This window comes from Nansenia antarctica (assembly GCF_963989245.1).
Source record: "Nansenia antarctica genome assembly, chromosome: 17".
Lineage (NCBI taxonomy): Eukaryota > Metazoa > Chordata > Actinopteri > Argentiniformes > Microstomatidae > Nansenia > Nansenia antarctica.
In genome coordinates this window covers 20730200-20742699 of record NC_137687.1, presented here as the reverse complement: position 1 = coordinate 20742699, position 12500 = coordinate 20730200, and the positions used below count along the sequence as shown (strand labels likewise).

At 48.7% G+C, this 12500-nt stretch overlaps 1 protein-coding gene across 1 annotated transcript in view; it reads left to right on the top strand.

Annotated features, from left to right (window-relative positions):
• dnah2 (dynein, axonemal, heavy chain 2) overlaps window positions 1-12500 on the top strand; it is a gene marked incomplete at both ends in the record, with an annotated part of 183797 nt that overhangs the window by 147661 nt on the left and 23636 nt on the right. The window contains 14 exons of the mRNA XM_080547388.1: window positions 1-93; window positions 778-919; window positions 1285-1454; window positions 1656-1772; window positions 1925-2089; window positions 2277-2402; window positions 2713-2861; window positions 5473-5539; window positions 7432-7582; window positions 8680-8828; window positions 9567-9700; window positions 9938-10082; window positions 10834-11033; window positions 11924-12050. The exon at window positions 1-93 is cut by the window's left edge and continues 24 nt beyond it. Coding sequence (XP_080403514.1) covers window positions 1-93; window positions 778-919; window positions 1285-1454; window positions 1656-1772; window positions 1925-2089; window positions 2277-2402; window positions 2713-2861; window positions 5473-5539; window positions 7432-7582; window positions 8680-8828; window positions 9567-9700; window positions 9938-10082; window positions 10834-11033; window positions 11924-12050 — 1935 coding nt within the window. The remainder of the gene's footprint in view (window positions 94-777; window positions 920-1284; window positions 1455-1655; window positions 1773-1924; window positions 2090-2276; window positions 2403-2712; window positions 2862-5472; window positions 5540-7431; window positions 7583-8679; window positions 8829-9566; window positions 9701-9937; window positions 10083-10833; window positions 11034-11923; window positions 12051-12500) is intronic.

Sequence of the window (12500 nt, the reverse complement as noted above, 5' to 3'; positions counted from 1 at the left end):
ATTGGAGCAGAGGAGACCAAGTGTAAGACCATGGCAGAGAACGCCCAGAGGGACCTGGACGAGGCCCTGCCTGCCCTGGAGGAGGCCATGAAGGTGAGGCCACACCGCCTCACACACCCACCCAACACTTTATTAGGAACACTAGATTCATACTGGGTAGGGCCTCCCTTTGATCTCAAAACAGCCTCAATTCTTCATGGAATTGATTCCACCAGATGTTGGAAACATTCCTTTGAGATTCTGGTCCATGATGACATCAAGATCACACAATTCCTGCAGATTCTTCCGGCGCACTTTCAAGCTGTGAATCTCCCGTTCTACCACATCCCAAAGGTTCAGACCCAGTTTTGCTTCGTGACATGGTGCATTATCATGCCGGAAGTAGCCATTAGAAGATGGGTACATTGTGCACAATGGTCAGCAACAACACTCAAACAGGCTGTGACATTCAAGCCATGATTGATTGGTATTAACGGGCCCAAAGTGTGCCGAGAAAACATTCCCCACATCATTACACCACCTCCATAAATGAGAAGGTGTACAGGTGTTCCTCATAAAGTGTTGGGTGAGTGTGTGATATGTGACACGTTAGCCTGTCTGTCCGGCCTCATGTCTGAGTCTGGTCTGTCTGCGGTACAAGGCTGTGGGACTGTTTTTTCCCACCCTGTGTGTAGAGTGTGCCAACTCTCTGTGAGTCCTGTCAGTGACTATTCTGTCGAAATCTGTTTAGTGCTCAGTCATGTAGCTGTCACCCCCCCCCCTCCCTCCTTCCCCCAGGCGTTGGAGTCCCTGAATAAGAAAGACATGACAGAGATCAAGTCTTACGGCCGGCCCCCGGCACTGGTGGAGACGGTGATGCAGGCTGTCATGATCCTGAGAGGCAACGAGCCCACCTGGGCAGAGGCCAAGAGACAGCTGGGTGAGATGGAGGGAGGACAGGGAGAGGAGAGAAGAGAGAGGGAGAGAGAGGAAGAAAGACATGGAGGGATCCAGCTGAGGGGGGGATAAATGGAGAGAGAGATGGAGGAAGGATGAGGACAGAAAGGGAGGGGGGGAGACAGGGAGGGATGGCAAGGTGGAGGATGACATACAAGGAAAGAGAGGGAAGGTAGGGGAGGAAGGAGGAAAAGAAGTGGAGATACGTAGAGGCAGCCGGCACAGAGAGAGAGGGAATGGAAGTCGGAATAAACAACTGATGAAACTTATGAGGCCTGGCGATGAAAGAGAGGAGAGAGGGATCCAGAGAAGGCTTCTCTGTTCAAGCGCCCTTTCCTGTGTTGGCAGGTGACTCCAACTTCATTAATCAGCTGGTCCACTTCGACAAGGACAACATCTCGGACCGCGTGCTGAAGAGGATCGGCGCATACTGCACCCAGCCAGACTTCCAGGCGGAGATCATCGGCCGGGTCTCTCTGGCAGCCAAGTCCCTCTGCATGTGGGTGCGCGCCATGGAGGTGAGCACCGCAACACACACTCACTCGCTCACTCACACTCAAATAGAGACACACACACACACACACACATAAACAGAGATCCCTATACACAATGACAGTACATCAGTGAGTCTAACAGCTGTGTGTGTGTGTGTGTGTGTGTGTGTGTGTGTGTGTGTGTGTGTGTGTGTGTGTGTGTGTGTGTGTGTGTGTGTGTGTCAGGTGTATGGGCGTATCTTCAGGGTGGTGGAGCCTAAGAGAGCCAAGCTGAACGCGGCCGTGTCTCAGCTGGCTGAGAAGCAAGCCTCTCTGGCTGATGCCCAGGCCAAACTCAGAGAGGTACGTGGGTGTAGGCCAGGGAGACACTCATCAAACATTATGGATGGTATGACTGCATGTGTAAAATGTGTGTGTGTGTGTGTGTGTGTGTGTGTGTGTGTGTGTGTGTGTGTGTGCGTGTGCGTGTGTGCGTGTGCGTGTGTCTACTGTAGGTAGGAGAAAAGCTGGACCTCCTGAAGAAGCAGTATGATGAGAAGCTGGCCCAGAAAGAGGATCTGAGGAGGAAGTCTGAGGACATGGAGATGAAACTGGACCGGGCTGGCAAGCTGGTATCAGGACTGGCTGGGGAGAGGGTCCGCTGGGAGGAGACTGTGGTGGTACGATACACACACACACACACACACACACACACACACACACACACTCATAACTTCTGCACACACAATCATCACACTCCGAGATCCCACAGCTAGTGTAGTATGTGATGTCTGAACTGTATTATGTCTGTTACGCACCTGTTGACCTGTGTGTGTGTGTGTGTGTGTGTGTGTGTGTGTATGTCAGGGTCTGGAGAAGAACATGGGTTACCTGGTAGGAGACTGTCTCCTGGCTGCAGCCTTCCTGTCCTACATGGGTCCCTTCCTCTCCAACTACAGAGATGAGCTGCTGTCCAGTATCTGGATGAAGCAGGTGACACACCTGACACACAGCTACTGTCCTCTCCTCCCCTCCTCCCCTCCTCCACTGCGCATTATGTTCCTGTATGCTTCATCCACTGGTTACCATTCACTCATTCTCTCTCTGTCTCTGTCTCTCTCTCTCTCCCTCTCTCTCTCTCTCCCCCTCTCTCTATATCTCTCCCTTTCTCTCTCTCTCTATCTCTCTCTCTATCTTTCTCTCTCTCTCTCCCTCTCTCTCTCCCTCTCCCTCTCTCTATCTCTCTCCCTTTCTCTCTCTCTCTATCTCTCTCTCTCTCTCTCTCTCTTTCTCTCTCTGTCAGGTGCATGAGTTGGAGGTGCCTTGCTCTCCAGGGTTCAGTTTTGCTGTGTTCCTCTCCAAGCCCACCGCCGTGAGAGACTGGAACATCCAGGGCCTCCCCTCTGACGCCTTCTCCACAGAGAACGGAGTCATCGTCACTCGCGGCAACCGGTCAGAGTCTCTCTCTCTCTCTCTCTCTCTCTCTCTCTCTCTCTCTCTCTCTCTCTCTCTCTCTCTCTCTCTCTCTCTCTCTCTCTCTCCCTCTCTCTCTCTGCCTCTGTCTCTATGCAGCACTTCTATCTGCAAAATTACCTCCGTAGAAACTAACAGACTCGCAACCTCTAAATCAAAGCAGACAGAGCTTCACATTTCTCCTCCTCATTAAGCAGTATCCAGCATGCCAAGGCTTATTAACATCCAGCTAGTGCTCATGTCCGCCACTTCCAACTTAGTGAAGATAGATAGATAGATAGATAGATAGATAGATAGATAGATAGATAGATAAATAGACAGATAGATAAGTACTTTATTGATCCCCGAGGGTAAATTCAGTAAGTAAGTAAGTAAAACTTTATTTATATAGCTCCCTTCATAGCACGGATGCACAGGGTGCTTTACATCAAAATAAGAAAAGTGCAATCAAAACATCAAAGATTAAAAACAAAAACACAAACGGGGGAACACCCCACAGGGGACAACGTAAACAGAGCATAAACAGGAACAATAAAATGGCTATGGGTGACTGCCGGCCTGCCTAAAAAGACGAGTTTTTAATTGCTGCTTAAAAATTAGTTCTGAGGGAGCGGCTCTCTGGCTCTCAGGTCAGGGGGGAGGGCGTTCCAGAGTCTCTCAGGTCAGGGGGGAGGGCGTTCCAGACCACAAAAACAACAAGAACAGAATAAAGAGACAATTGAAGAATAGACCGCCCTCATTAAGATCACCAATGATCTTCTCATCGCTGCTGACTGTGGCCTCATCAGCATACTCATCCTCCTCCACTTCTCGGCAGCCTTCGACACAGTCTCCCATGTCACCCTTCTCAAACGCCTATATAACGCCTGATCACCTAGGCCTCACTGGTACAGCGCTCTCCTGGGCTCAGTCCTACCTCTCCATCAGGAAACTATTTATCACCATGAACGGCTCCAGTTCCTCCCCAGTCCCAGTCGGCCAAGGCGTGCCTCAAGGCTCTGTGTTTGGACCCCTCCTCTTCAACATCTACATGCTTCCCCCTCGGTCAGATCACCCGTCAACATGGCCTAAACTTCCACTCCTACGCTGATGAAACCCAACTATATCTCAGTACTACACAATCCTCCCTGCTCCCCCCTCAATCTCTGGTCAATTTCCTCCTCGAAATAAAATCATGGATGTCAGCTAACCTTCTAAAACTCAACACCAAAAAGACAGAGCTCATGGTCGTGGCACCCAAGGCGCTGCTTAGGAAGGTTGGCGACTTTCTCCTCCAGGTCGACGGTTGCATCATCTCCCCATCCCCGAAGTCCGCAACCTGGGTGTCATCGACTCCACCCTTTTCTTCCAGTCAAATCCATCACCAAAATGGCCTTCTTCTACCTAAAAAACATATCAAGACTCTGACTGTCCCTCACTGACTCTGAACTGGATTACTGCTACAGAGTCCTGTTCGGGGTACCCAGCAAAGCCCTGTACAGGCTCCAGTATGTGCAGAACACAGCTGCCAGGGTCCTCACACACACCAAGCCCTGGCAGTACATCACCCTCATCCACCTCCACTGGCTTCCGGTCAAGTTATGCATCACTTACAAAATCCTTCTGCTCACTTACAAATCCCACCACGCCTGCGCCCCCCAGTACCTATCTGACCTCTTCTGCCAACATACCCCTTCCCGGAACCTGCGGTCCTCAGACATGGGCCTGCTGTCCACCCCCCGCACCAACCTACGGACCTTTGGGGACAGAGCTTTCAGCGTGGCTGCACATAGCCTCTGGAACTCTCTCCCCATAGTGATCCGCAATGCCCTCACCCTGGACTCCCTCAAAACCCATCTGTTCACCAAGGCCTTTGGCCCCTAGTCACTGTTTCTGTTTTGTCTGTCTGACCATTTCCTTTAGAATTGTAAATTGGGTTTTATGAAAGGCGCTATATAAATCCAAGTTATTATTATTATTATTATTATTATTACTATTATTAAGAATAGGCTCAAATAAAAAAGATGCAAAATAGCCTATTTGAATTTCCACAGCAGGGCTTTCTCGTCCCACCCCGTAGTGTAGTTTGTCTAGATTCTACAGTTGGTAAGGTGGCTCAGAGTACCTCAGAGACACCACTAGCACACATTTGTATTAGTTACATTTGCTGTAACTGAAGCAGTTGACGGAAGTTGATTTGTGAACAGCGCTCTTCGAACTATTCGATTGGTTAGTGGCCACGAGCTAACTTGGATGATGCCTGCCACCCACCAAGTTAACTAGCCATCTATCTATCTATCTATCTATCTATCTATCTATCTAAATACCGGCAGGGTAGAGAGCTGTTTGAGTTGTAAGTAGTGAATAGGCCTGGAGTGCTGTTGAATTCCGGGAGTGACTATGGAATAGCAATTGGCCTTGGCAGGCCCGGTGTAAGCCCCACTGTGGAATGCCGGCTATTGGAAGTATGCATAATCCAGCTTTGATATTAGATACTTCTGTAATTGTGTCAAGATTTAGAATTCTGTGTTATTGTCCCGGTGACTCATGTGTTCCATAAAATCACAAAGAAACTGATGTTCTTTTTTGTTTTTTCCCCTCTCCTTTCAAGATGGCCTCTGATGGTGGATCCTCAAGGTCAGGCCTTAAAGTGGATCAAGAACATGGAGAGGAAGAGAGTGAGGGTTCATGTGTACACACACACACACTCCTCTAACACACTTCCTCTAATGCAAACTTCCTCTCCTTTCCACATCTCCCTCTCTCACTGTCCTCTCACTGTCCTCTCACTGTCCTCTCACTATCCTCTCACTGTCCTCTCACTGTCCTCTCAGTGTCCTCTCACTGTCCTCTCACTGTCCTCTCACTGTCCTCTCACTGTCTTCTCACTGTCCTCTCACTGTCCTCTCACTGCTCTCTCACTGTCCTCTCACTGTCCTCTCACTGTCCTCTCACTGTCCTCTCACTGCTCTCTCACTGTCCTCTCACTGTCCTCTCACTGCTCTCTCACTGTCCTCTCACTGTCCTCTCACTGTCCTCTCACTGTCCTCTCACTGTCCTCTCACTGCTCTCTCACTGTCCTCTCACTGTCCTCTCACTGTCCTCTCACTGTCCTCTCACTGTCCTCTCACTGTCCTCTCACTGCTCTCTCACTGTCCTCTCACTGTCCTCTCACTGTCCTCTCACTGTCCTCTCACTGTCCTCTCACTGCTCTCTCACTGTCCTCTCACTGTCCTCTCACTGTCCTCTCACTGTCCTCTCACTGTCCTCTCACTGTCCTCTCACTGTCCTCTCACTGTCCTCTCACTGTCCTCTCACTGTCCTCTCACTGTCCTCTCACTGTCCTCTCACCGTCCTCCTCTCAGTGTGTCCCACAGCAATGCGCTCCATACAACAAGAAGAGATGTTCCCTCTCTCTCAGCCCACTCCACCTCCACCTCTCCCATGCTGAAAGGTCACGCAGGCTCCCTGAAGACATGTAGCGTAACCTGGACGATAACAACTATATACATGATACTGTATACCGCCTTCAAGGAGGAAAATGGAAGCCAGATTCCCCCACATTCGTATCAATACAGCATTAGCGTAAAGTGCTTTCGCCGCATGTTGGTGGAAGGTCTTGACATTTGAGGGCTTTTAGTCAGACCTTTTATCAGATAAGACTATCCCTCCCTGCACAGGAGAGCCAGGTGAAACGCGGAGGATGTTTACGAGACTTAATCTCCCCCACCAGTCCTGCGGCTTCTCCCCTTCTCTCCTTCAGACCAGACTCTTTCATGTCTTCAATTATTCTGTGTGGCATTTCATAAACTTTTCTGACCCTCTCTCTCTCAAAAGAAAAAGCTGCCGTTTCTTCCAAAATTTTTTTTTTTTCTGTCTGTGTGAATTGTGAGGATAGAGAAAAAAGGCAGGTTGGTGTGTATTTAACTTGAGAGAGAGAGAGGGAAGGAGGGGGGAGGGAGAAAGAGAGAGAGAGGGAGGGAGGGAGGGAGAAAGAGAGAGAGAGGGAGTGAGTCAGGGATCCTGCTGTTTTCTTCAGACCACTCTTGGGTCACAGCAGCCAATTTTCACCTGCGTTCCCCTCAGTCCCCTCTCTCCTCTGTCCAATTTTCCCTGCATCTGTCCACCCCACCCCACCCCTCTGCTCTTTCTCTCAGACCCTGACCTTTCCCCTGACTCTCCGACTCCATTCAGCTCTGCCTCGTTGGCCCCACTACACTCCACTGCTCTCTCACAATGCCAGCCAACGACCACGACATTTAGGGACAATTGGGCAATGGCAGTAACAGCTCTACAGCCCTCCGTCTCTCACCTCCTCTCTGTCTAGTCACAGTCCTTTACGCTCACTTTCATCCCTATCTTTATCCTTTGTTTATTACAGTAGAGTTTCCTTCTCTTCTCTCATGTTTGTCTTCCTCTCAGGCTGTCTGTGTTCTCTGGATGTATGTGTTTATGTTTTTTTATTTATGATATATCCCACCCTTATATCTGACATTACGTCTCTTCTCTCTGGACTCTCCTACCTTCCACTTACTGTGTGTGTGTGTGTGTGTGTGTGTGTGTGTCTCAGGGTCTGAAAGTAATCGACCTGCAGATGCCAGACTTCCTGCGAGTCCTGGAGAACGCGGTTCAGTTCGGCTCCCCGGTGCTGCTGCAGAATGTCCAGGAGGAGCTGGACCCCTCGCTGGCCCCCATCCTGAACAAGTCCCTCACACGCATCGGTCAGACACACACACACACACACACACACACACACACACACACACACACACACACAGTCTCCAACAGAATATGTTATGGAGAATCACACTATCTGGCTACTTCCATGGCGGTTAGGCAGTATTACATATTACAGTTTTTTTTACGGTCGCTAAGTCACAGTGTTCAATACTGAAGTCACAGAGTCACAACTCTTCATACAGTCAGCAGAGCAGAAACCCATGTGAACAAAACTGTGACTCTTTCTCTGTGATTTGTGCATTGCTTTCATACAAAATGCATTCAATGACCACGTTCTCCAAAATCCATAACACTTCTCTCATTCAAACTCCCCCACCTGCAAAACACTATGTATTTGCAACACATTTTTTCATTGTTAACATACTGTGTTCAAAACTGTGAAGAACACGTTCAAAACAGAATGATTTGGTGCATTTTTGCAGTAATCATATTCCTATGACAGAAAGCTCGCAATAAACCGTTTTTTTGCACAGTGTTTGAGTGTGCAGATGCTGTTATTTTGCACTCTATTGATACTCTTCAGTTCCAGCACCTCAGCAAAGTCTGATAACGGATGAGCGGTGGTATTTTCACTATTTGCAGTAATCATATTGAAATGTCTAGAAAATATTACCAGAATATATACAATGAAATGAACTAGACTAGATGCATTGCCAGGGAAGACATTAGATGTGACCAGATGCAGACCAGAGGGTGGACCAAAACCCTCAGGAGTGAGACATTTTTGGTGTGATTGCTATTGTATTGTAGCCCTGGAATTTCTGTTTTTCTTTTTTGTTTGAACTTTGCATCTTCCACTTTATTTTCCACTTTTCATTTTACACAAGTAAAGGTATACTGTAGTATACTGTGGTATTCTGCTAGCTCCTTCTTCCCCTTTAACACCACTCCCCCCGCACTTCCCTCCCTCTCTCTCTCTCCCACTTCTCTCCCCCACTTCCCTCTCTCTCTCTGTGTGTGTGTGTGTGTGTGTGTGTGTGTGTGTGTGTGTGTGTGTGTGTGTGTGTGTGTGTGTGTGTGTGTGTGTGTGTGTGTGTGTGTGTGTGTGTGTGTGTGTGTGTGTGTGTGTGTGCTGCAGGTGGGAGGCTCCTGCTGAGGCTGGGTGATAAGGAGGTGGAGTACAGTCCAGAGTTCCGCTTCTACATCACCACCAAGCTGTCCAACCCACACTACACCCCCGAGATCTCCACCAAGACCACCATCGTCAACTTCGCTGTCAAGGAGCAGGTCTGTTTAGAAGTGTGTGTGTGTGTGTGTGTGTGATGGCTATCATGTCTATCAAATTAACCATCGTCCTGGCATGAGTGGGTGTTGGTTCCAACGCACCTGTTGTTTCTCGTTTGTCCGTCTGCAACAAAAACTCTGGACCTTTCCATGAATTAAAGTCGTCTTAAAATCCAAAGTTATATTCAAAGTAACAAACAAAAGTAATATGTTGGCGTGGTGTGGTATGTATACGTGTGTCAATGTTTGTTCGTATGTGTGTCTATTCTGGGTCGGGCCTATCCCGAGTTCTCTGAAATGAAATAAAATGAAAGATATCTTGTATGTTAGATCAAACAAAAAGATGTAACAACAAATCTTCTATTATGTGGTGATAGTGGTGAGAGTGGTGGTGGTTGAAAAACTGTGTCGCACCCTCACATGTCAGGACTCATCAAACTCAAGCAAGGAGAAATCACTTCCTTATATCCATATTGTCCTTAGATTGGGCGAGCCCATTTCCAAAATAAAAGTCTTACAGATCTTATAGATAGATGGGCCAAAGTACCACTTTCAAAAAAGGTTTTTCATAAATAATAATATAACGCTTTTTGGCTCCAACAGTGTGTGTGTGTATGTTTCTGTATACCAATCTAACTAGTGTAACAGTTGTGTATTTCCTGTGTGTGTGTGTGTGTGTGTGTGTGTGTGTGTGTGTGTGTGTGTGTGTGTGTGTGTGTGTGTGTGTGTGTGTGTGTGTAGGGCCTGGAGGCTCAGCTGCTGGGTATCGTGGTGAGGAAGGAGCGTCCTGACCTGGAGGAGCAGAAAGACTCCCTGGTGATCAACATCGCCTCTGGGAAGAGGAAGCTGCAGGAGCTGGAGGACGAGATCCTCAGGTCATCATCATCGCCATGGCAATAATCACCATGGCTTCTTCTCTAGTTAGTCCCTGTTCCCCATACGTGGAAGACTGTTGTAGAGTTGAAGAGTCAAACTACTGTACATGGTGTGTGTGTGTGTGTGTGTGTGTGTGTGTGTGTGTGTGTGTGTGTGTGTGTGTGTGTCTGTGTCTGTGTCTGTGTCTGTGTCTGTGTCTGTGTGTGTGTGTGTGTGTGTGTGTGTGTGGCGTCTAGGCTGCTGAACGAGGCCACCGGGTCTCTGCTGGATGACGTGCAGCTGGTCAACACCCTGCAGTCCTCCAAGATCACCGCCACTGAGGTGTCAGAGCAGCTGGAGACCAGCGAACTGACCGAGATCAAGATCGACACGGCCAGAGAGGTGAGGAGAGATAGGGAGGGAGGGAGAGAGGGAGGGAAGGAGAGAGGGAGAGAAGGAGAGAGGGAGAGAAGTGGGGGAGAGATGTGGGGGAGAGAGGGAGGGAAGGAGATAGGGAGAGAAGTGGGGGAGAGAGGGAGATAAGGAGAGGGAGAAAAGTGGGGGAGAGAGGGAGAGAAGTGGGGGGGAGAGGGAGATAAGGAGGGGGAGAAAAGTGGAGGAGAGAGGGAGAAAAGGTGGGGAGAGAAGTGGGGGAGAGAGGGAGGGAGGGAAGTGGGGGGGAGTGGTGTTAAAGGGGAGGAAGGAGCTAGCAGAATACCACAGTATACCTGAAAATGTGTTTTTGTCCTTCTGTGTGTGGTTGTATGTGCGTGTGTGCGTGTGCTATGTCTGTCTGTCTGTCTGTCTGTCTATCTCTCTGTCTCTCTCTGTCTGTCTCTGTCTGTCTGTGTCTGTCTGTGTCTCTCTCTCTCTCTCTCTGTCTGTCTGTCTGTCTCTGTCTGTCTCTCTGTCTCTCTCTCTCTCTCTCTGTCTCTCTGTCTCTCTCTCACTCTCTCTCTCTCTCTCTGTCTGTCTCTCTCTGTCTCTCTCTCTCTCTCTCTGTCTGTCTCTGTCTGCCTGTCTCTCTCTCTCTCTCTCTCTCTCTGTCTCTCTCTCTCTGTCTGTCTGTCTGTGTGTGTGTGTGTGTGTGTGTGTGTGTGTGTGTGTGTGTGTGTGTGTGTGTGTGTGTGTGTGTGTGTGTACTGTACCCCAGGCCTACCGCGCCTGTGCCCAGCGAGCGTCCATCCTGTTCTTCGTGCTGAACGACATGGGTCACATCGACCCCATGTACCAGTTCTCCCTGGACGGCTACATCGCCCTGTTCAACCTGAGCATCCAGAAGAGCCCGCGCAGCCACAAGCTGGACGAGAGGATCGCCCACCTCAACGACCACCACACCTACGCCGTCTACAGGTGGCTGTTCACCTGTCAGCAGGGTTCCCACGGGTCCTTGAAGTCCTTGAAAGTTTGTGAATTTGAGAAAGAAAATCAAGGTCTTCAAAGTTTTTGAAAATAGACATGGGTCATTGAAAGTGCTTGAATTCCCCTCTCTCTCTCAAAAAAATAATAATTTATATATATGTTTGGTTTTGTTACTTCTTTAGCTCGTCAACTAGTAAATAAGTCTCTGTATTGCTTAACATTACACATATTTCACAATATATTGTTTTGCTGTGCTGTGGTAGAGAAGGCAAGAGACCATCTGGTGTTCACACATTCAAGCCTCTCTTTTTAATTGTTGTCTGTGAGCGGATAGTTCCTATTGTATACATTCTCATCTAGATCTGTCTCAAACTATGCCGTGTTGGGTCCTTGCATTTGAGGGAATTGAGTCTTGAAAGTCCTTGAAAAGTGCTTGAATTTGATGTTTCAGAAGGTGTGGGAACCCTGTTTTCACCTATTAGGAATCTCTTGACAATGATCAGAATTCTACACATACGACCACTGTCCTCAAACAGAGCCTGTGAATAATACAGAATACCTGTGCCATATGACAATAAACCACCAAAAAAACACCACAGATGTACAGTACAGATGACCTAGAGGTGAAGCAGATGGTCGTTCGTGGGTGTGTGTGTGTGTGTATGTGTGCGTGCGTGCATGCGCGTGCATGTGGGTGCCTGTGTGTGTGTGTGTGTGTGTGTGTGTGTGTGTGTGTGTGCGTGTGTGTGTGCGTGTGCGCGTGTGTGCGCGTGCGTGTGCGTGCGTGCGTGCCTGTGTGTGTACGTGCGTGTGCGTGCATGTGTGCGTGTGTGATGTAGTGTAGGTCATGCTGCTGTGTGACTGTGTCTGCCCTCCCCCAGGTTCACCTGCCGTGGCCTGTTTGAGCTGCACAAGCTGCTCTTCAGCTTCCAGATGTGTGCCAAGATCCTGGAGGTGTCTGGGAAGATCAACATGGACGAGTACGCCTTCTTCCTCAGAGGAGGCCTGGTGAGAATATGGACATCCTGTCTAGATTACGTCCAGCTTTGTCCTCCAAAGTAAGCTGAATACTGTACCCTGTCCACCTTTGGTCTGGTCCCTAGTCTATACAGCTCGGTTGGCAAGTTGTGTCTACATACTGGTGGGTACAGTGGGGAAAATAAGTATTTCACCCCATGACCACGAGGTGAGATCTTGCGTGGAGCCCCAAACCGAGAGAGATTGATGGTCAATTCATGTTTCTTCCATTTTCAAATAATTGCACCAACAGTATTCTCCTTCTCACTAAGATGCTTGCCAATGGTCTTGTAGCCCATTCCAGTCTTGTGCAGGTCTACAATCTTGTCCCTGATGTCCCTTAGACAACTCTTTTTTTTATATTCTGTCTGTCACCATTAAAATGATAGACTGTTCATTTCTTTGTAAGGGGGTAAACTCACAAAATCAGCAGGGGGTGAA